Below are 24,680 nucleotides of genomic sequence, written 5' to 3'. Positions count from 1 at the left end.
TTGCAATCAGGCCGTTGCCAGACCATTGCTATCAGGCCTTGCCACTATGAATGCAATACGAAGGTAACAATTTTTGTAGCGTTGTGTAAAGTTCAAATATGTTCAAGTATGTTCTTGTTATCTGATGTATGGGTTGCCACAATAAGTGTATAATGGTGGTTAGGTCCCACCTCACAAGCTCCACCACCCCAGGCGGACCCTGATGGTCAGACCGGTGATGTGGTGCCTGGACCCTGGTGAGCGAACTACTGTGTGTCTGCAGGCGCGACTCTGCTGCGGTCCATCAGCCTCTTCCTGAGCGAAGAGGTGTTCCGGCGCGGTGTCAGCAACTACCTGCAGCGACACCAGTATGGCAACGCCGTGCAGGACGACCTGTGGCAGAGCCTGACGGCCGAGGCGCACACGCAGGGTGCCCTGCCCAGCGACATGACGGTGAAGACGATCATGGACACGTGGACCCTGCAGACTGGCTACCCGGTCGTCTCCGTCAGCAGGGACTACCAGCGAGGGACCGCTGCCCTCACGCAGGTACAGTTCTCGGGAGATGGCTTACCATGATGTAGTTGGCTCACTTTATACCTCTCCACCGACATATTGGTGAAGGTCATCATGGACACGTGGACCCTGCAGACTGGCCACCATATTCGCACATTAATTATGACTACCCTGCTTTCTTCACTAGACATCATCTCCTATGGCTGGGGTTGTTGCAGAAACGGTACCTGCTGGACAACTCAGAGCCTCAGAACGGGACTTCCGAGTGCTGGACCATCCCCATCACCTACAGCAGCGCGAGCCAGCCCACCTTTGATGACACTGCACCACAGCTATGGATGACATGCGACCACAAGGTCACCAACATTTCCGACATGCCTGGGCCAGGGGAGTGGGTCGTATTCAACAACAGAGTGTCTGGTGAGTCCTCTCGAATATTGAGGGGCCCACCTAGTCAGGGGTGTATCTGGGTTAGTGAGGCAGGATTCATAATATGCTTCTTATTTGAGAATAATTGTGATGCAACAGTAGTATAGGATAGTATGTCCGAGCACAGGCTGAGGTCCAAGGTGCTGGACATTGACCCCGACCACCATTTTGATTTATGACATCATGGTGGCCATCTTTGATTACCTTGACCTTTGACATTGACCTGGTTCCTGGTGGTCATCTTGGTTACCACCATATTGGAATCTTCCATCTTGGATTTCACCACCTTTGTTTCCACCATTTTGAATTCCGCCATATTGTTTTCCACTTCTTTGAATTCTAGAACATTCCGCCATCTTGGAAATGAAATCTCCACTCCTCTAATGGTGCACTTTTCGTTATGGTCGCCATATTGGTTTCCAGAAACATTGCACTTTTCATAATGGTCGCCATATTATATTCTAGAAACGTTACACTTTTCGTTACAGTCGCATTATTGTCTGTTTTCATTATGGCCGCCATCTTGAAAACCCACAAGTTTTAAGCTAGATTATCGAAAAGAATTTTAAAATTGATAAAAAATTCAAATAATAAAATTTTACTAAAAACACAGTTACATCTTTCAAACCCGGTGAGCTCATCGATTAAAAATGATGGCCGATGATGCCTCGATGGAAGCCATCGGCAAACTGACTTTCCATCACTAATGCCAAGGCAGATATGTCAGCCAGTATGGCATCACATCCGCCATCTTGTTTTCGTCTACTGGATGCCGCCATTTTATTTTCATCTGCTAGAGGGTGCTATCGCCATGTTAGTTTAATTTTTACCCATCTTGACCGCCATTTTGGAAATATGTAATATTTTAGCTAAAAATTCGTGAAAAATTCCAAAATTCACCAAAACATTTACTCATTAAAATAATGGTTACTTCGATCTAAAAAGATATTTTAATTATAAATACAATAAAAGTGAGAGGTTCGATAAATAAAACAACAAAATTACAAACAAAACAATTATAACATAATTTATACAAGAACAAAAACAAAAAAATTACTAGCATTTATCGATTAGTTCAGTCGTTATAGAGTGCGAAGCAAGTCCTTTACATGTCTTGGCATGTAATCTTAGGGCATCTACACATGACAGTGAATTACCACATTTTTCACACAGCATAGTGTCTCGGTTTCATTGAAAGGATTTTAATATATTTCGTGATGCCTCGCACTGAACATGTGCAGAAACTCCTTGACAAAGAAGAAACAGTTTGATTCTGATGGATGTAAAACCAGTCTGTCATAATTCCTGATGTGTCTTTTCAATCTTCCATAGCGTAACAACACCAGTTGCACTGATATTTGATATGTTCTGAGTTATTATTACAATCGTGTATTACATACTCACGAATTTTCAAGTTTTTGACGGTGTCACAGTACTTACAGTTGGTCGATGGAACACCACAAGTTGTTGCTTCCTAAGATATCGATTTCACTGCTGCTGAAGAATCTGCACTCGTTAAAGTCTCCTCTAGTTCTGTAGGTGATGAGGTCATTGTCGTTGTTGTAGTCAGGGTCCCCGACATTGAATGTAGTTGACATTGCTGTTGTTGTAGGTGATAGGTCATACTGGGCTGAATAACCACCAATTTGATGATGGTACAGATGTCATCGAGTTCTGCGCTAATGATGGTAAAGATGTCATCGAGTTCTCCAGTAATGATGGTACAGATGTCATCGAGTTCTGCACTAATGATGGTACAGATATCATCGAGTTCTGCGCTAATGATGTTTAAGGTGCCATCGAGTTCTGCACTAATGATGGTAAATATGTCATCGAGTTATGCACTAATGATGGTAAAGATGTCATCGAGTTGTGAACTAATAATTGTAAAGATGTCATCGCGTTCTGCACTAATGATGGTAAAGATGTCATCGAGTTCTGCAATAATGATGTTAAAGATGTCATCGAGTTCTGCACTAATGATGATAAAATGTCATCGAGTTCTGCACTAATGAGGGTAAAGATGTAATTAAGGTCTTGGCCGCTTCAGCTTTTTTGATAAGATGATAATATTATTAATTATTAATACTAATGCAGACACATGCTGTGCTGTTGCAGGTCTGTACAGAGTGCAGTACGACCCGAGAAACTGGCAGCTCATCAGCGAGGCGCTGAACGGCGCCGAGTTCACGCGCATAAACGTGCTGAACCGGGCCCAGCTGCTCAACGACCTCATGAACTTCGCGTGGACGGGGGACGTCGGCTACGACGTGGCGCTCGGCGTCTCCAGCTACCTCCATCAGGAGCGGGACTACGTGCCGTGGAGGATCGCGCTGGGGGCCTTCAGCCGGCTGGACAAGATCCTCCGGAGGACTCCCGACTACCACCTCTACCGGGTAGGCTTCGTGGAGCAGGTTGTTCATATTTGCCACCCCTTAACCCCCAAATGAGGTCATTCAATCTGCGACAGGTTGTGTGTTTCTATTATGGCAAGCGCGGGGATATTACACGTCTTTCTGTTGTGCTTTGAATTGTAGGATTTGACAGGTATTTTTGAAAATAAAATATTCACCTTATGTTTAAAAAAAACTTATTTTCCCCATCCTTCATTCCCTCCCCCCCCCCCCCCCCAAATCTTCGCTATATTTCTCGCATCTCAGATTCTCCCACCTCTAGACACCCGGCGCTCTGGGCGAATTCCCGTTCGGTCCTTTATGAACTGGGGCCGTTTGACACGCCACTGGCGACTCGAGCCAGTTATATACAAGAAGAAATGGTTACCCAATCACGCACAACCCGCCTATGAGCACTTTAAAAGGCTTTATTATTTACAGTCAATTTGATTCTAGCCTGGAGTGAAATGAATCCGGAAAAATATAGTGGTTTAGTATTTATTGAATCCATTTTGGGGGGTTATAAGACTTGGGTATGCACACTATGTTATGGTCTTTTAACATCTCTTAATGTGTGAATTCGCCCTTAACAAAAGAAAATTTCAAATGTAAAAAAAAAACAGTTTTGACCTGAACCTGTTGAAACCAGTGTGGTGTATGTCTTACTGTTCCCTCCTCTCCCCTTTAAACTCCCAAGCTCTTTCCACCCACAAGTCCTTGGTAATGTGTTCTCTTGTGTGATGATGTAACACACGTATACGACCACGTCATGAGGTTAGTTGCCCGGGGCCACAGGACTACCTGAGGAGCCTGCTGAGACCATCGGTGGCGCGGATCCACGACATCACCGACGTGCCTGAGCGGTACCTCCTGCTCAAGCACCACCTGCAGCTGGTCACATGGGCCTGCCGCCTGCACATGGGCACCTGCAGGGAGCAGGCCACCCAGCTGTTCCGCGAGTGGATGGTCACCTCGCACCCGGACTCCGAGAACCCGTGAGTGCCAGCAGTACCGTTGTCCCACCACGACGACCTACCCTCCGAGAACCCGTGATTGTTGCATTCGTCTGTCCTGTTCACATCTCACATAATGTTCACTATGGCCGGTATTCCAAGACAAATAAATAAGAGTTTAGTTGTTAAATATGCTACACCTGTACCCTAACCATATTCCTATTGTACGGTAGGACACAGCCTGCCCATTGTTTTTAGCGAACGGAATTTTGTGTCCTATCTGTTGCCCAAATTCCACATTTGCTCAGAGCTCACTTTCTTCTTAATTTCGTTTCGACGGACCTGCGTCTGGTGCCATTAACTCGTATAGAGTCACTTTTGTGATCATCGGAGAACATACCAAGCATGTTGGTATCCCAAATGAAACTTTATGATAGTGAAGCTTCCTGGAATACATTTTGTATACTCAATTGGTCATTTCAAGAAATAATCGCAACCTAAAATGTATTTGAGAAAATTAGAATTCCGGTTCTATTTTTGTGCAATGGTGCTGCTATCTCTAATACTTTTGTCTTAACAATTGTATCGATGGTCGAGAAACCTCCACTAGAATGCATTGAAACCAATTTCTAGTCTCGCGCCAGGGCACCATCAATTAAAACTGTTGCCGATTTATTTCTTTTCTGGAATTCGGTTTGGACACGTTTTCGAATACGACCCGCGAATTAGGATACGGTTTTATCCGAACAAGGCAGTGCTTATTCGCTACCTTGGAACACAGCCCTAAATCTACACACGTTTGAAGTGCCCATATTTTTCTTCTTCAATGAAACACAACATTTTGATAAAACGTCACATGTGTGTTTTAGCATTCCTAGAGATCTACGGAGCATCGTCTACTGCACGGCTGTCAAGTACGGTTCCGAGATGGAGTGGAACTTTGTCTGGGAACGATACCTCAATGCCAATGTACCATCAGAGAAGAACACCTTGCTGAGTACTCTCGGCTGTACCAGAGAGACATGGATTCTCAGAAGGTAGAGAGAGATGACAGTGTTCAATGGTCCGAACCAAACAACGTAAAACTTTCAAGTAGCTTGGCTTCTGGGTTGTAGTCGTGTCCTTTTTGAATAGTTCACCGACATTTCGGTCGATATTGCAGTCGCCATCATCAGGGAGCAGTTACCTACTGAGGTTCTTACAAGTTATCCTGCCTTTATATACTCTCGCCTGAGAGGAAGGTGCTAACTTGTAAGAACCTCAGTAGGTAACTTCTCCCTGATGATGGCGACTGCAATGTCGACCGAAACGTCGGTGAATTTTTCGCCAAGGATACAGCTACAACTCAGAAGCCAAGCTACTTCAGACAATGGCCGTGAAAGCCTTCGAACATTATTAACGTCAATCTTTATACATAAAAAATAACAGTTCTTTTATCGCCACTAAATAATTATTTTTGTTAGTATTTACCTTACGAAATAAGAGTTTAGATACATTGTTGGGCCTCAGTGCCACAGAACATTTTGAATATGAATATCTAACACGGATGGTAACTTTAAATATGTCGTGGTTGGTGAATATAACAGACCACATGCTACATACCGACAAATGTTGTGCTTGCAGGTTCTTGCAGCTGGCTCACACACCCGACAGCTCGATCAGGAAGCAGGACAGCCGCTCTGTTTTCTACGCCATCACCAACAACATTATTGGCTATCCCATAGCTAAGGAGTTCTTCATCAACAACATAACACAAATCCACGACTAGTAAGTAAATTGTGTGTGTTTTTTTCTGCTCTTGCGTGGGTAAGTATTACTAAGTAACGGGCTCAGGGCACTTATAGACAGGAAGAAGTGTTCTAGTGCCATGTCTTTGCAATCTGCAATTCGCAACTTTAAAAATTAATTATGTGCCGAACATACGAGGGCTTCAGGATAACAAAATCATCTTCTAACTGATCAATATTGGCTTTTGTACCACACTACACTAATGGGACAATTGAGCTTTGTAAGCAATTATTTAAAATGCTATTAGGACTTAGCTTAGGATTCTGTTTGCTCATTTTAAAGGGTAGATCAAGTACATATGTGAATATATTCTAATCAAATTTACTGAACATAAACACACAGACAAAAACTACCTATTTCATTATGGACATAGCACTTCAAGCTATTTTCAGTTTAAGCTGAAAATTTGTTATTGTGCTATTGAACACTAATGCATAGTTTCACTGGTGGAATGAAAATGAAGCTGCTGCTAGAATCAGAGTTGCAGCAGATTTTAACGAGGTCTACGATCCCTGGAAATGTGAATGATGAGGGGAAGGGAGAATGTGGTTGCTAGTTGGTGTGAGAATAGAGTAGTGGACTGTGCACCGGCTCACAAACCCGCATGAGCAAGGAATATTTCAGGGAAATGGGTTCTGCCAATATGGCTGTGAAGGATCTTTCGTAACCCTGCTGGGATAATTGACTTAAATCCCGGCTGTGGACCTCCGGAACATCTTTTTTCACTAAATTACAACTCGTACAGACTTCTAACGAACGGTTTATTCGTAACCTCAAAAGGCACTTCAATGCACCTCATGGTTGCCCAGAGAGAAGTCCCGAAGAAGCTAACATTGAACTATTGCTCGAATATGACATTTGCTTACACACAAATGTTGATGCGACAGTACAGAACATAGCATGAGGCGAGTAATGGCGAAACAGTCTTAACGTCCAAGTAACAGCCAACCCCACGAAGGCGGTACATAAAAAACAAAACACGCACGAAGGTCACGTGAGTGACGACGCGGCGGTTGGCAACGGTCTAACACGGCTACCAACCGCCCGGTTCGCCTGCTAGAAAGCGCGCCACAAAACCCTACAACCCTGAACACGGGCAGCGTGCACATTTATATAAAACTAAGTTGACAACTATTCTCAAAACGTTCAATACTAAACATACAATATCTCATATTTTAATACTGCCTTTAACTTACAAAGTTCTGATTTATCGCTACCGGTACTGTACACATGTCGAGTGGCAATGGTTCATGATGGTCTCAGGGGAAACGAGAGGCAATGAAGTTACACGTCAGTTGAATAGTAAAAACTATCATTTTAAACAAACGTTTTAACACTCCAGTGTATATAACCATGCTTACACGCATCTTTTAAATGTAAGCATCGTTATAGAAGTTATAGAATCGGTGTTTCGTTTACCCTGTTGAACTCGTAACGTAGTGCATTTCAAGAATACTTTTCTTCCAGGGATGTAAACGTATCATTTGTGTGGTAAGTTAACATCAACAGCTGATATATCATCAAACATTTATAATTTTTACTGATTTTTCGTGTTCATTGTTGCAGCTTCCAGCCAAATCCTGGGAAACTGTCAAGTTACATCACAACTTTGGCGCACCACATGTTTACACAGAAAGAATTGGACGAGGTAAGCTTGGTAACAAGAAACATATTTAGCCAACTAACCAACAGCACGGTAAGACATAGTTTACTTCAGTGGTGCTTGCAGTGTCACTAGAACTTCGGTGCACCCAAAGACTCGGATTAAATTAGATCATGGAACCCAGGAGTTAGCTACAAAATCACGTGCAATTATTCATTTTAGAGTTTGACTTCTTTCTCCTTGACATCCGCGTAGAGGCCACGAATGTGGAAAATAAAGTTTATTTGCTCGACATTTCGGCTCGCCTCTTTGCAACTATCTTCATGCCCACCCTTGAGGATGGCCACAAAAAAAGAAATGCTGAAGAGTCGCACACAGATACCTTTTTGGAGACGTCATCCCAACCCACATGTCAAAAATATAGGGAGTGACTCTTGTCTCGAAAGCATACTGCTAGGAGGGACCCAAAAACAACCTGAATCGTAATGTTGCGCATCATATACTTGTAGTACCAGTTGTCGCCGCTAGGGAGCTGTAGTAGGTCCTCTCCCGAGTCGGTCTGCCGAGTGGCGTCACCCGACAACGACGAGTGTGGTTTCTCTGGCAGTTATTTTTTTCGTGTGTCTTTAGTGCACTCGTGACACGAAAAAAAGGCAGATTCTCAATAAAAACGCGCAGTTGTGAAGTTTTGGTTTTTTACTCGTCAAAAACGCAGCGGAAACTTCACAGCCGCACGTTGTTCGTGAGGATCAGCCACTTGTTCGTGTCACGAGTGCACTAAAGACACACACAGAACTGCCAACTGTCGTTGTCGGGTGACGCCACTTGGCAGACCGACTTGCGAGAGGTCCTACAGCAACTCCCTACCGGCGAAAACTGGTGCTACAAGTACACGATGCTCAACATCACAATTCCGGTTGTTTTTGGGTCCCCTCCACATATGTATTTCGGTACTAGATATAGCCCAGCTGTTATTTATTTTCTCGTAACTAATATACATTAAGAGATTTTCCCGTAAATCTTCCCCGAGATCTCTCTCGCATTTGCTGTTGTCACAATATTCTCACCAGATGTTTACTAAACATTATTTTTGAGTTGAAAAAAAGGTCACGCAAGTGATTATAATTATGAACACTTGCGTGGATATTTAACCATTAATATGTAGAGACAGGAAAAATTCGCGGATTCATTTCACGACAGCCTGAAATTCAAATAGTTATACCATAGTTCTGCCTCTGCTATTGGCTCACAATCCACCTGGATGACTCCGGGCCAGTGAGAAACACTCAACCGTAGCTGTATCGAATCACAGGCCTCTACGTTGGGACACCTTCGCAAGACAGCAGCCAATGAGAGGGTGGCATTTGACCGAGTGTACGTAGAACTATAAAGTTCATCCTAGAGGTCATGGAACACGCGAATTTTTCAGGTCCCTATTAAAAGGTTATATTTAGTAAATATATTTTCAGAAAATATTAGAAAAAACATCAAAGCAACGCATACTAATCTGATGAATATACGGGACATAAGAACAAGGACACTAAAATGAAATGGTCATCTTGGATTGAGAGGCAAAAAAAAAATGATATTTGGGGTGTAGTTTTGAGTGTGGTGCCTGGATGCCAGGCAACCCTGGGGGGTCCGGGCCTCGACGAAATGCGGTCGTCGTGGACTGAGGCAGTGCTGGTGGCCGTGTTGCAGTGGCGACACTTCCTGGGCGCGCACGAGCGCCTGCTGAAGGAGGCGGGGCGCGCCGTCAGACAGTCCGTGGAGTCGGTGCGCGTGAACGTGCTGTGGCACCGCCAGCACTACCAGCTCTTCACGCGCGCCCTGCAGCTGCGAGTCGACTCCTGACCACTGCTGTCAACGTGTCTCCTTACAGTTCCTCCCCAACCATTCAACTGCTTCTCTGTAGCTGTAGTCGCCTCCTGGCCACTGCAGTTCCCTCGGCAACCCTTCAGCTGTCTCCTTCAGCAGCGAGCACTGCTGTCAACGTGTCTCCTTACAGTTCCTCCTCAACCATTCAACTGCTTCTCTGTAGCTGTAGTCGCCTGCTGACCACTCCTCGCAGTTCCCTAGGCAACTCTTCAGCTGTCTCCTTCAGCAGCGAGCACTGCTGTCAACGTGTCTCCTTACAGTTCCTCCCCAACCATTCAACTGCTTCTCTGTAGCTGTAGTCGCCTCCTGGCCACTGCAGTTCCCTCGGCAACCCTTCAGCTGTCTCCTTCAGCAGCGAGCACTGCTGTCAACGTGTCTCCTTACAGTTCCTCCTCAACCATTCAACTGCTTCTCTGTAGCTGTAGTCGCCTGCTGACCACTCCTCGCAGTTCCCTAGGCAACTCTTCAGCTGTCTCCTTCAGCAGCGAGCACTGCTGTCAACGTGTCTCCTTACAGTTCCTCCCCAACCATTCAACTGCTTCTCTGTAGCTGTAGTCGCCTCCTGGCCACTGCAGTTCCCTCGGCAACCCTTCAGCTGTCTCCTTCAGCAGCGAGCACTGCTGTCAACGTGTCTCCTTACAGTTCCTCCTCAACCATTCAACTGCTTCTCTGTAGCTGTAGTCGCCTGCTGACCACTCCTCGCAGTTCCCTAGGCAACTCTTCAGCTGTCTCCTGCAGCAGCGAGCATCGCCTGACCACTGCTGCCAATGTGTCTCCTTACAGTTCCTCCTCAACCATTCAACTGCTTCTCTGTAGCTGTAGTCGCCTGCTGACCACTCCTCGCAGTTCCCTAGGCAACTCTTCAGCTGTCTCCTGCAGCAGCGAGCATCACCTTACCACTGCTGCCAGTGTGTCTCCTTACAGTTCCTCCTCAACCCTTCAACTGCTTCTCTGCAGCAGTAGTCGCCTTCTGACCACAGCTCGCGGTTCCCTTGGCAACCCTTCAGCTGTCTCCTGCAGCAGCGAGCACTGCTGTCAACGTGTCTCCTTACAGTTCCTCCTCAACCCTTCAACTGCTTCTCTGCAGCAGTAGTTGCCTTGTGACCACTGCTCGCGGTTCCCTAGGCAACCCTTCAGCTGTCTCCTGCAGCAGCGAGCATCACCTGACCACTGCTGCCAACGTGCCTCTTTACAGTTCCCCTTCAACCATTCAACTGCTTCTCTGTAGCAGTAGTCGCCTCCTGACCAGTGCTGCCTGTGTGTCTCCTCGCAGTTCCCTCGGCAAATTTTCAACTGTTTCCTTCAGCAGCGAGCATCATCTGACATACGTTGCCAACTTATCCCCTTACAATTCCCCTTCAACTGTCTCCTGCAGCAGCAGTAGTCGCCTCCTGACCAATGATGCCAACGTATCTCCTTACAATTCCTCCTCAACCCTTCAATTGCTTCCTGTAGCAACAAGCCGCCACATGAATATCCTTGCTAACGTGTCCCATTGAAACTTATTCTAAAATCACTTTCCGCTACGATCTCGGGATTATATAACTTTCACGATTTTTTTCTTTTTTAGAATATCTGAGTACTTTTTAAAAATCTAGTTTCTGATCTTCGTGTACTGTTATTGTTACCCAATACCATGAGCCTCATGGCATGTAACTGACTTATGCGTCGATTATGTAAAGTTCTGAACTTGTTTACTTCTTAAAATGTTGGATCGAAGGTTTCATGTTTAATTCATCTGCGTTAAAGAGTATCGGACGTTGAAAGTAAATGATTATAACATTTCTAAATTAAAATATGCCTGCATATTTTATCCTGAGGATAGAAGTATGTATATTTTAAACGTGCTGTGTATATGAAACAATATGCTTCGTTGCAACGACGAATTTTATATCAGAATTGCAACATAAGTGAACTGTATTTCCACCCCAAATATGCTTTGTAATTTAGTGAATGCAATGCATTCACAAACGGTACTATTGATATAAAATTGTTAGATTGTTTTAATCAACATTTTGTCTTTACCTAGTCATTATTTGAATGTTAATTATATATCTGTTATTTTTTTTTGGAAAGATTTGTGATAATATTGCTTAATGGTATGTAGCTATCAAGTGGCTACCATAAGCTGTGAAATTTGATATACAATTAACTTATTGCAGTAAATGAAAAAAATAATTTCAGACACAACTTGTAAACAATGTATTTTAACAATAAGCATAACAAATACATTTATTTATTTTTCACCAAAATACTGATTATTTCACTGTTTAACGGTACATCATTGCACGCACGTCAATTTGTTTCAACTGTAACAGCTCTAACAATGGTCTAAATAAACATATTTACATAAAATATCACATGATACATCCATCCAGGCTATCAACTTATACGAATGTTTGAAATTCTGTTACCTGAGGAATAATCTGTCACTTGGGTAAATTCATTAACATTTGGCAGTGTAAAATGTGAATATTTGTATTGTCCGTAGTACAGAAATTGCATACAACTCCTGTATCACATAAAATACAACTTCAAGAAAAAATATTGTGCAATATAATAATAAATTTCTAACTCCGCGAATATGCTAATTTAAATTGTTTACTTGAAAGAGATATTCAAAGGCTAAATTTTTTTAACTTAAAATATGCTGAGGTATAAATAAGACAGATGTTTCTAATTTAAATAATATTTTCATAACGACCTTGCAGTTTTATATGAAGACAATCACAGTGGCAAAGGTCTTAAAGGTGTTATGTTCAGACAGCAAAGTTGAGTTCTATATTCCTAATCATGATATTTTTTAAACAAAATATCCTTATAAATTATAAGCTTTTCGGTCCTGGTGATTGTAACACTAGTGACACTATTTTATTGCCATATTTTTAAATATGTTATGTTAAAGTCACAAATTTTTTCTTCGCGTTATAACTGACTTGATATGTAGATATCTAAGTTGGCAAAATTAACACCAGCAGTAAGAAAAAAAAGTATGTAAATATGCAAAATATATTTTTTCATATTTTCAAGTATTTGAACGCTAATTGTTTGGATTATTGTTCAGGCAACATTATTTGTCATAACCATTGAATTGAAACATGCTTTAACATTATTCTGTGTAATTCTATCAGGAACAGCAAATAACACATTACAACAGAAAGAGGCACTTCACTACGTTGTTAGAAATAACTTTGATATAGCTGTATCAAAAAAAGAAAAAGAGATTTTACTATACACTTTGCTCGCTAGTCACGCATAGAGCCCGGAAAAATTCGCTGTTATACTTTACAGAAGGATTTTTTTTAAGCACATGCCACTTATGTGGAAGTATCCAAGCCAATGAGCTAGCACAAAGCTCTTTTGAGCAACCAATGCAGTGTTGCCAATTTGCGGGTAATTCCCCGAATTTCGGGTATTTTAAAACTACTACGGAGAAAACTGCAAGTGATCTCTAGTTTCGGGTAAAATGAGGGTATTTTTGCACTACAAGAAATACTTTCGAATTTAGAAATATGTGTTCCATATCTAACCTTGTTCAATATGCATTGCTTGAAAATTTATTAGTTCATTTCAGCACAGCTGATAATCATTTATATAAAAATATCTATGATTGAACTACTTAACATCAATGTATACGAACTAAAATTTTCACGTTGACAGCTTTCAGTTCTCATAAAACAAACAAAACAATTTCACATGGTTCGTTGCCTAGGATAATGCTACATGTAGAATTTTTCGTTTTATTTGATAAGTATATTCAGCTGTAAAAACAGAAATGTCAGTTCAAGAACTGTCAAAATCAGTCAATCTTATCCTCAATAGAGTGTGCAGTAAATTTTCCACCCTTTTGTTTGCATTAAGCGATCGTAAAGTCATAACTTCAGAAAAATTTAGTTTCACTGCTCCTTTGTTCCATTTTGCCTGGCGTAAAACTATACTACCAAATTTTAGAATTGCAGGTAAAAGCGGGTATTTTGGCTTTCACATAAGAGTCAAAATAAACATCTGCATTGGCAACACTGAGACAATGATACGGTGACGTTTGCCTGATTCTGAAGAGGACGTGTAGAGTCTGCCCTGGAAGTATTAGACATGCGAATTTCTCCAGTCCCTACCCAAAATAACTTATGATTATAATTCATGAAAAAAAAATTCAATATCAGTAGAGCAAATTTGTGAAGAAAAAAAATATCCTACAAGTTTGCTTAACAAATAAATAATTGCAGTAAATGAGAAAGAAATTTAAATACAAAATATTTTACATAAAAAATGGGACAAAATAATATTTAAAAAAAGAATGATTATAGTGATTTGTTTTGAAAGATCTGTCGAATCGAGCAGTAATAATATAGGCCCCACTCTCGACTGTTATATATAACTATATTTCATTTAGTATTTTCAGTTAACTCTCATTACCTACCATCCAAACGTACACTTATATACTACACAACAATAGGCTCTGATATACCTAGTAACATTTTGCAAAAGTAGATGAATACCATAGAAGAGTACAGATTATGCTACAAAAAACGTACACGTTTCTACAAGCTGATAGTTAAAAATTTTATGGTTGTCAGAGATAAAAATTTTTGGGATTATTTCAACATACGAAACTCGCATCACACACAAACTGCATAAAAAAAAAAAAAAAAAAAAAAACGTGTTTGGTCAACATCAAAACTGGCTACAATAATATGAAATTCGTGGAAAATTATAAACACTGCCATTAAAATAAAATAAGTGTATTCCACATACATGCGTACATATATATAAGATACTACAACACATTTAAACAAATCACAAAATATATTTCTAGCATGTATCTAACAGAAAATAACTACATGATTGATTAAAAATTTCTTTTATGAGTGGGGGCACAGAGAAAAGCGATTAGTTTCAGATACGTGGTGAAACTGGTCAGTCCACAGGACTTAAGGCCCCCGCCTACCAGGGCATACATACGGTGTGCAGAGCTTCAGGAAAAACAACGCGATTTCGAAACTACTCAAGATATCCGAGTGGGGTCTGTTTACGAAAAGCATTTAAGAGTTCGCTGAGGGCCGAAAAGTACTTCTGATTTTGGATGACGTTTTAAAATTGTATTTTTAGAGAAGTTAAAATGGCTAAAACGCATGTTTTCAGAGTAATTTTTAGGCGTAAAACAACCATTACATATTATTGAAAGCACTTAAGGGACTTGCATTACACCTTTATCTTCATTTATCCGTCGTATAATGTTATGGTCACCTCTCAAATTTCACAGTTGTCCTGTGCACGACGAGAAGACTGCGCGCCGGTCCAGAGGAGACACCGCGCTAGAAGCACCAGCTAGTCCCGCCTCACTAACACACACACCCCTGACGAGGCGGGCCCCTTAAGTCCCGTGACACACAACGTTTTGCAGATTGTGACGCAGGACTATGCTTGCTTTTTACAACGACATTTCAATCGCGCGTGGAACGAACTATGGCTGAAAACCACTGAATTTGATTTTTAAGTTGCGTGAGCTCATGCTGGAAATCGATATATATATATATATATAGACAATCAGAGCGTACTGACTGAAACCGCCATTCGAGGCGGTGACATGACTTTGTAACTAAGCTAGGACTCCGACATCTGAGTCTTCAGTGCGCTGGTCAACTAAGCTAAAGAAACACATTAGATTCCCGAAATATTTCGCACCCTTTAAACACCACAAGTTGATGCTGATCACTTTGGTGTTTCAGCCTACATGTGTTCAGCCGAAACATTTAAATAATTAAAATTTAGTCAATTTTAAAACGGAAATTAATTCAATTTTTGTTGCGGTGGTAGTCATATTTGTGTACGTTAAAAATACTTTAAATTGTTTCAGGTTCAAGAATAATTATTGTTCTATTTTTACTTTGTAGTTTATTTTTATTATACTTGTAAATTATGTGCATGCTGTGATCTCGAAGCATAATACAAATCTGTAGGGGCAGGCATTTTTCGCGAAAAGATCTGAACACTTATTAGACTGCAACAAGGTATACCCGCACCTGTGGTTTCTTCCTTGTGATTGGCGGCCTTCTACGAGAGAAATCGTTGCCTTATTTGACCGAGCCACTCAGGACGCGTTTGCTTCCGCACTGAATCACTGTGATTGGTGTTGTTACAATCGATATGTACCTGGGAGAAACTCACCTAATCACGAAATACAGACGATGCTATAGTTTTTAACTTTCATCTAGTCTCGAAATCTTTTCGCGAAATCTGCAGGCCCCTACATATTTGTTTTTATTAAATTAATATATAGTAACCTTGAAACGCAATCTCATTGGCTGCCATTTGTTACGTCTCCGTGCATTGTGGGAGCAGCAGACGCCATAGTTAAATGCTACGTGAGATCCGTCTCCGTTTAGGTGCCGTTGCAGAACGATCCATAAACAAGCATCACATCTTCGACTAGATAATCTGAACCCATTTTCTGTCGACACATCGATTACGGCATTTTGCAATTCGAACTGTCAAATTCGATTAAGGAACACTACCAAGTTTTAATCACTAAATAACCTTCACCACATTGACAATTTTGCTAGTTTAATGTCAAAAACACACACGAATAAAGCAGCTCAATTGTATGGAATTTCACATTTATACATTTTTTTTCCCCGCACGGAAGCCACCACATAAAGTCACACACATTAATATTTATGCTGTAAAAATATTTCACGTAACCGTTTAGTTGTTAAAATGCTACAAATGTTTTTTTTTGTTTTAAATAGAATTCGCGATTCATCAGGAAAGCTTTCTAGGTTTTTTAAATTTTTACATTCCAAACAAAGCAGAAAAACGTTGACCGGTGCGAGAGAACAACCAGCCCACGCGGGGAGCTGCTCACAAAAAACCACAAATTTACGTAAAAGAAAAATAAAAAATGGAAGAAAAAAAAGAAAAGTATGCCCGCTCTCTAAAAGAAATTTTTCTGGCTAAGCTATTAGTTGTACTTGAACCAAGACTCCCGTGGAGTCGCAGTTCAGCCATTGGGTCAGCCCGGACAACCACGACTGATGCACGCTGATGGCCATCCACATCGCGATTTTTTTTTGGGGGGGGGGGGGAGGGGAGGGGAGGGGGAATAACAATAAATAATTAAATAAATAAACATAAATATCTAACAAATTCTTATCATTTGACATTGATTGCCTCTAAGGTGTAATATTTCAGTTTGATGAGCTAATTTTGAAATGAATGTTGCGTGTCGGGACCCAGGTGTGTGAGTGTTGGGGCGGAGGAGGGGGCGGACAGCAGGACAGCAGGACAGCGGGACAGCGGTACAGCGGGACAGCGGGACAGCTCAGTCGTAGTTCTCCGACTCCTGCTGCACCAGCTTGAAGCGGCGCGGGCTCTTGACGCACACGGAGCCGCCGGGGCCAGCCATGGTCAGCCGGCCCTTCATGGTGAGGTAGCGCTTGATGTAGCGCGACACCAGCGCCTGCGGCCGGCACTGCCACTCGTCCAGCACCTCCTTGGGCGCCATGATCTGTGGCAGTCGCAGTCACACTGCCAGTCACAGTCGCAGTCACAGTGGTAGTGAAAATGGTAGTGGCATGACAGTGGTAGTGACAGCGGCCGTGACAGTGATTGTGGCAGTGGTAGTGACAGTGATAGTAATAGTGGCACTAAAATGGTCGTGACAGTGGCAGTGACAGGGCAGTGAAAATGGTAGTGGCATGGCAGTGGTAGTGACAGTGACAGTGGTAGTGATAGTGATAGTTACAGTGACATGACAGTGGTAGTGGCAGTGGTAGTTACAGTGGCAGTGGTAGTTACAGTGGCAGTGACAAGGCAGGGAAAATGGTAATGACATGACAGTGACATACAGTGACAGTGACAGTGGTAGTGACAGTGGCAGTGACAGTGGTAGTGACACAGTGGCAATGACAAGGCAGGGAAAATGGTAATGCCATGACAGTGGTAGTGACAGTGGTAGTGACAGACAGTGGCAGAGACAAGGCAGTGAAAATGGTAGTGCCATGACAGTGGTAGTGACAGCGGCCGTGACAGTGATTGTGGCAGTGGTAGTGACAGTGATAGTAATAGTGGCACTAAAATGGTCGTGACAGTGGCAGTGACAGGGCAGTGAAAATGGTAGTGGCATGGCAGTGGTAGTGACAGTGACAGTGGTAGTGATAGTGATAGTTACAGTGACATGACAGTGGTAGTGGCAGTGGTAGTTACAGTGGCAGTGGTAGTTACAGTGGCAGTGACAAGGCAGGGAAAATGGTAATGACATGACAGTGACATACAGTGACAGTGACAGTGGTAGTGACAGTGGCAGTGACAGTGGTAGTGACACAGTGGCAATGACAAGGCAGTGAAAATGGTAATGCCATGACAGTGGTAGTGACAGTGGTAGTGACAGACAGTGGCAGAGACAAGGCAGTGAAAATGGCAATGACATGACAGTGGTAGTGACATTGGCAGTGACAGTGATAGTGACAGTGGCAGTGGCATTGACAGCAGGTCGCGCGCACATGTGTTTCAACCCGCTGATCCGCAACACACACAACGCACGTGCGGCCTGAAGGGAAATGAGCATATTTCATTTCTATCACGAATGTACGGCGCAGCAACCAATGAGAGTACAGTAGGAAGCCATTTTGGCGGGACTAGAGAACTGTCAACCTTTTTACATTTATCGAACATATTGTGGCAAGAAATTGTCGTTATATTACAATACTCGGGTGTAATTCCTGCTTTCAAAATTAATTAATGCTATTAATTTTAAGTCACTAGCAAAATTAGTAAATAAAAAAAAGTGTTGTGGTTAGATTTGTTAACTAAATTTTTTATATAACAGTTATTTATTTATATGTTGAAAAACTGTGCCCACAAATTGCTGGTCAGATGTCACTGGATAATCATTTGGTAGTTAATATAGTTACTGACACTGCCAACAGATGTGTGATACATCGCGAGATTTCATTGGCTGAAATTAACAGTAAGATTTCAACTGTGAACCGACTTCGCTCAAGTTGTGTGAACCGTAGTGCGCATGGCCTGCTATGCACTCGCTTATGTTTTTTTTAAATTGGGAAGCCAGCCTTCTCTCTCTCTCTCCAATGCACAATTGCTATCATTGGCTCTGTCATTTGCCAAATACACACCACAGAGCGCAAAAGTTTTAGATTCGACTTTGTAATGCAATGAAAATGTATCTGAAAAAATTTATTTTGTAAAGTAAGATTTATAATGACAATTTTGGGGATATATATCCCAGTTGTATTTTATAAAGAGACTCATATATTTTTTTATTTGTAAGGTGACATAATTGAAATACATATACCATCTGTTTTGCGAAAAGCATTTAAGAGTTCGCTGAGGACCGATAAGTAGTTTGGTTATGAAACTGTATTTTTAGAAGAGTTAAAAAAAATGGTTAAAAAGGCATGCTTTCAGAGTAATTTATTTTTGGCAATAAATCAACCGGTAGAGATTCTTGAAAGCAGACATCGGACTTGCATTACACCTTTATCTTCATTTTCCCGCCATATAATGTTACGCTCACCGCTCTGGTTTCACACGACGATAAGACTGCGCGCCAGTCCAGAGGCGATACCGCGCTAGAAGCACCAGTGAGCGCCGCGCTTATCATCCCGCCTCACTGACACAGATACGCCCCTGACCACGGGGTCAGTAGTAATACGGCACTTAGCTGTTCCGCGCACCAATCAGGCGCTCACGTTCCACCTGCAGTCTTCAGTTCGCTCAGAGCTTATCGTCGCTGTCGGCATTCATTTCAGCGGCGTGTTTTCCTGTTTCCCCAGTGGGTTACATTTCACATCAGTAGCCGTCGACGAGCCGCGGTGTTCAGTAAACTCGCCTCCCTCCAAGGCGACCGGGGTTCCACTCCCGGCAGGAGTCTTCACAGGCGGACAACGTGGCGGACGTTTCCGTGTTGGTTATCTCGGGGATACCAGTTCATCAACTGTCCCTCTGGCCTCAGTCTCTGGGCATAGCCGCACCTCTAACGCCTTTCCATTTTGCATATACGGCGTATCCTTATCCGTGCCCATGGGGTCCCAGCCTGGAAATCCTTATAGGATATGAAGGCTGGGTTATCAATAAGGAGGAGAGATCCTCATAACTTGTCCCTCTGGCTGGGTTTTGGACCCCCAAACCCTAGGTGGTGTCTCAAAGCATCGGATTCAACGTGAAGAATCCATGATGCATATGGAATAGCGAAGGGCGGTTGCGCGGCGGGGGTTCGCTCCCGGTCCGGACAACCGGGCTCTGGCAAGGCTGTAACCTATGGGCGGTAGATCGTCTAATAGGCGGTAATTAAGGCAATCTTTGGTTTGGTGTTACCTTACCTACCCGGGCTCTGGCACAGATGTAACCTTCGGGCGGGAGATATGCTGATATTGAAGTACCCAAGGACATCCATGTCCTGATCCGGGGGTGCTCTGCCACCGTGGGGCTGCCCGGGAAAGCACTATACCTGAAGATGAAGGGTGCCATGGGACTGATCCTTTACTGTGATAGTTCCCTGCTGAGATTTCCTCTAAAGGCTCAGGATCAGGATTGGAGTAGGAAACGTAGTGGTAGTGGTCCTCCTATGCTTGGAGAACACTCCGAGGGGTCTCTGCCCTGCTGACGAGTAGAAGTGTTGAGCTATTTGAGCTCGGGTACTAGTCTGCTGAGCTAGTAGATGTAGGATAGACCTCGGCTGGATCACAAGCAACTGGATGACCGAGGGGTCCCAGGGATGTGAGAGGTATGGTTCCGTGTCGGTGCTACTCAGATCCCACAGAGGGGGCTGGCTCTGTAGGTGGTCTGGGGGTTCACGGCGGAGCTGGGGGCGGGTCGGTGGGGCCGAAGTTGCGACGGGTCTCCTCAACCTCCCGACCCAGCCGTGCGCTCGCCAGTAACATGCCGCGATTGGAAATGGCGAATTTATTTCTCGGTTTCTCGGAACCCATGTTGGGCACTGGTAACAGTGTCAGGCATATAAAAGACCCATCTTTCTCCTAATCAGGATTACAACCTAACGGGATCATATGCCTGGGGGAGTATTGATGAATTATGAGGTGTGAACCTAAGTTACATGTACCTCTGGCTGAGTGCGGTACAGGGGCTGAGGCGGTGACTATGCTGGGTTGGTGGCCACAGCCGCTGGTCATTGCCGAAGCTCTAACACCCTCCCGATCAACAACAGGGAGCGATCCCTAGCAGTTCTGTATATTTATAGCTCTGGAATGTTTATCAAGAGAACTGGAAGCTACTGCCACCCTACCCTGGTAGGGCGCATATGTGGGAGGGGAACGCGAGAACGCCGGCCGTAAGGTCGGAATGAACTGTCCCTCTGACAAGGCATCCGGGGCCTGTGAGTCCTAGCTCCGTTCCATCCATGCAGACCCTGCCTGAGGAGGGAAACTACACGTGTGGATTCTCATCTGTACCCGTTAAAACTGTACTGAAGTTCGCTAATGTATTTTAAACATGACGGAGTATAGACTTTCAGCATACTTCCTGGAGGCAGGCTCTCAAGAAAAATGAGAAGCTTTGTCTAAGGTTATCGTTACGAAAAAAATTTCGATAATCTATGCACAATCGAACATTCTCGTCAGTTCGTATCCTTTGTCTGTATATTCAGTGGTTGGTTAAACGACTGTGCGTGCCTTGTTGCAACAATCGCCAAGGGCTACCGACAACTGTGGTCTCAACCCAAGAGCCAAAGTGACTGGTCGTAAAAGCCCACGATCTAGACGAAATTTATTTTTGTACCTCGGCATCCGAGTACAACAGGGAAGTCAGCCCGAAATTCCGGACCATTTATTTACCACCTAACTTGAATAAAGAATATATTTTCTAGTGGAATTCATATAAGGGGGTGCTGATTGATTAGAAAACAAAAGAGGGCGTCAAGATGACTTCTGGCCCCGGGTGGAAACTATGAAAGAGATCTAGTTACGTCCCTGAACTTATGGCAGGTATTTAGCAACTGCCCCACGTGGACGACTGGATCTCACGAGACTGCCGTCTCGCCCACGTGGACGACTGGGCCCCAAGAGACTGCTGTCTCGCCCACGTGGGCGACTGGGCCCCAAGAGACCGCCGTCTAGCCCACGTGGGCGACTGGGCCGAGCGTGCGGCTGACCTGGTCGCCGTGCAGGCGGTCCACGATGGTGACGCAGATGACGGCGGAGCGGATGCCGGCGTGGTGGGTGAGCGCGGCGAACGACAGGCTCTCCATCTCGATGTTGACGACCCCGCACTTGTGGACCTTGTTCAGGAAGTCCATCTTCTGGGCCTCGCTGAAGTCGCAGAAGGCTCCGTCCATGCGCCCTTGTCCTGGGCACACAGTCAACACACAGGCTTAGGGCCGTATTCCAAGACACGAAAATAAGGGTTTAGGTGTTGAATATGCAATACCTGTACCCTAACCATATTCCAAGTGCACGATAGGACACGGCCAGTCCCTTATTTTTAGGGCACTGATTTTTTGGTGTCCTATCTGTTGCCGATTTGATCCATGACTGTATATATATATTTTTTCCTTTTTAATGAACTTTAACGGAACTTTTACGATTACAATCCCCCCCCCCTCTTATATCTTAAAAAACAGCAAACATAAATACGGCCAAAAATTCATCGTTTATTCTTGTACAACCAAAATTAAATATTTTATTTCACATTACAATTCCATAGTTTTAAAAAATAAGCTAAAATTACGATGGATTCCACGAAGTACAACTGTTTATAGCCTCGCACGAGTCCTCGTTTATTAAAACGGCTGCCGATCTGATACCTTACAGGGGTTCAGTTAGGACCCGTTTTGGAATATGACCCGAGAGTTAGGGTACGGCAGTTGCCCAACAAGGCAGTGCATATTCGCTACCTTACTCAAACGTCTTGGAATACCGCCCTTAGACCACTGAATTTTCTGACATAATAAACCATACAAACACAGATCCATGTGGTACTAGACTGGTTCATCATGAAGCAATAATTTCTTTACTAATTTTTAAAAGCGCAGGTTCTAACTGCACACTTTTTTAAAAATGTTTATTTGGCAAAGTATGGCAATTTTTATTGATTAAATCTGAACTAACGATGGTCTAACGAACGATTTTTAAATAACTTTGGCTTTCAAAAGTGGGGATGATAACTTCTCCTTTTTCCCATCAACCCATCACACAACTTTACAAATTACAGTAAATTTACTGACTTTTCGAAGAGGAATGACCCCGTTAATAAATGAGTTATTCGTAATTCCAGACCACTAGGTCTTCATAGGAACTATGCCTGATCACAACTACCAAGTTCTGTGTTACGTTGCAAGCTGTACACACATACGTGTGTGGAAGAAGAAGAATTTTTGCTTCAGACTTAACAAGTTTTGTTACTTCATGCTGAGTATCGTGATACAACTCAGGACACGTAAGTCATTGAAGATATCAGTAAAATTAATGAAGCCATCTTGGTTTCAACTTATATCAGGCCATAATAATTTTCTATTGTTTAGTTATCAAAAAATTTGGCTTAGTCAAAGTATAATAACAATTACCAGTCCAACGGTCAGGGACTTCGACGTTCAACCACTCTCGTACAAAAGAGATTCAAATGGGGAATGCACGCTGAACTGAAATTACAGATTCACTCTGAGAAAAATTTCAGAACACAAAACGCTTTACGCTCTGAAGTTGCCATTTTGCGTAGGTGGTGCTGCAAGCGAGAAAAACAAACGAAGCAGCACTTGCGCATGCGCTTATATAAAAAATTTTGAGTTACTATTTGATTGTGACGTTGAATCAAAACTCTACGACGCTTACAGTTGATACTATTAGAATTTATAACTGGGACAGTCTTTTTTAGACATTCTTTTGTGGACATACTGTATTATTTTGTGCGATATATGACTTAATGAAGGCAAAGTTTTTTTACGTTAGAAACTGTTGAAAACAATATGGCGTTTTTATGCTCCTATGCAGGCCCCCACAAGGATGGGGCTGCGTGGACCTCTGGGTCCATGGACCCTGGCCCAGCCCCGTTTATTTTTTAATGTTTAACTATTATAATTTTTTTTCACAAACTGGAACAAACATATTGAATATTTTATAAATTAAGCTAAGTTTGGACTTATAAAATAGTAACCATAATTACACCCTGTATTTTCAGGTTAAATAGGGGGGGGGGGGAGCACCCGTCTCTGATCCTGATCCAGGGCCCGTGATGGAATGTGGAGGCCATGCTCCTGTGGATCTCCCGGACGTTTCATCCACCATTGAATTCATCACAGTTCCATCTCATCAATAAATTCATCATTCATCCCTCTAATGACGTCGATGTCGAAGAGGTACTAAACTCTGATTCCATTCATTCAAGCCAAAGTGTTTACCAAAAATCGAGAAGGCGTTATTAGTATGAAACTGCTTGTCTTGGTATGTTGATAGTTGAAACAGGCATAAGACAGACTATATTTATGTTATATTTTGTGATTATCAAAATTCCTTTTAAGATATTTCACAGCGGCGAGAGGAGCACCTTCGTAGAAGTCGCTGGTGCACATGGTCCGGCCGGTGACGATGTCGTAGGGGTCGTTGGGGTCGGCCAGGGCCTTCAACTCGCGCACCAGCCTCTTGTCCAGCTGCGCGGGCCGTCGCACCATCTTCCCCAGCACCGGCTGCAACCACGCACCAGTCAGCGATCACCGTCCCAGCCGGGGAGCCTTCCTCTCTCAGACGAGAGAGACAAGCGCCCGATCGTGCACCTTCGGGGGTTTCTTTTGACGTGACAACGTCTAATAAATCGATGAACGCCGGCTGCACGCACGAAGAAAGTGTCCCGTAACGCAACATTGTCCCGTTACGCTCATTGTCCGGTTACGCTCATTGTACGCTTGCGCCGCATCTATCTCTCTTCCACTCGATTGGAATAACCATCGATTTGACCTTTTTCGAGGCACATTTAAACTTACTACTTTTCCCATCATCGTCCTATCCTTAACAGAATAACACAGATTGGAAGAAGTTATAGTTAAAATAATATCTTCGTTAAAGTAATAAACATATTTGAATTAATGAGTGCAAATAAAAGTAAATTATTCAATTAAATTGTAGATTTCATTTCACTCCTTCTTTGTATCCAAACAAAATAGTGATTTCAATATAA

The 24,680-nt window shown here is 43.1% G+C and overlaps 2 protein-coding genes across 7 annotated transcripts in view; one reads left to right on the top strand and one right to left on the bottom strand.

Moving 5' to 3' along the window:
• The window catches only part of LOC134535169 (aminopeptidase N-like), a 28,220-nt gene extending 18,454 nt beyond the window's left edge, over positions 1-9,766 (top strand). For both annotated transcript variants that reach the window (XM_063374174.1, XM_063374175.1), the window contains 8 exons: positions 263-528; positions 714-915; positions 3,043-3,320; positions 4,113-4,312; positions 5,140-5,307; positions 5,894-6,037; positions 7,625-7,706; positions 9,363-9,766. In XM_063374174.1, the coding sequence (XP_063230244.1) occupies positions 263-528; positions 714-915; positions 3,043-3,320; positions 4,113-4,312; positions 5,140-5,307; positions 5,894-6,037; positions 7,625-7,706; positions 9,363-9,515 (1,493 nt within the window). In that variant the 3' untranslated portion in view covers positions 9,516-9,766. The remainder of the gene's footprint in view (positions 1-262; positions 529-713; positions 916-3,042; positions 3,321-4,112; positions 4,313-5,139; positions 5,308-5,893; positions 6,038-7,624; positions 7,707-9,362) is intronic.
• Positions 9,767-11,717: 1,951 nt separating this feature from the next.
• LOC134535172 (uridine phosphorylase 1) overlaps positions 11,718-24,680 on the bottom strand; it is a 36,623-nt gene continuing 23,660 nt past the window's right edge. For all 5 annotated transcript variants that reach the window (XM_063374183.1, XM_063374179.1, XM_063374180.1 and 2 more), the window contains 3 exons: positions 24,054-24,192; positions 21,667-21,860; positions 11,718-17,046 (listed from right to left, as the gene is read on the bottom strand). In XM_063374183.1, coding sequence (XP_063230253.1) covers positions 16,861-17,046; positions 21,667-21,860; positions 24,054-24,192 — 519 coding nt within the window. In that variant the 3' untranslated portion in view covers positions 11,718-16,860. The remainder of the gene's footprint in view (positions 17,047-21,666; positions 21,861-24,053; positions 24,193-24,680) is intronic.

The sequence above is a fragment of the Bacillus rossius genome, chromosome 8, assembly GCF_032445375.1.
Source record: "Bacillus rossius redtenbacheri isolate Brsri chromosome 8, Brsri_v3, whole genome shotgun sequence".
NCBI lineage: Eukaryota > Metazoa > Arthropoda > Insecta > Phasmatodea > Bacillidae > Bacillus > Bacillus rossius.
The sequence above is the reverse complement of the archived record's forward strand: the minus strand, read 5'-3'. Positions and strand labels throughout refer to the sequence as shown.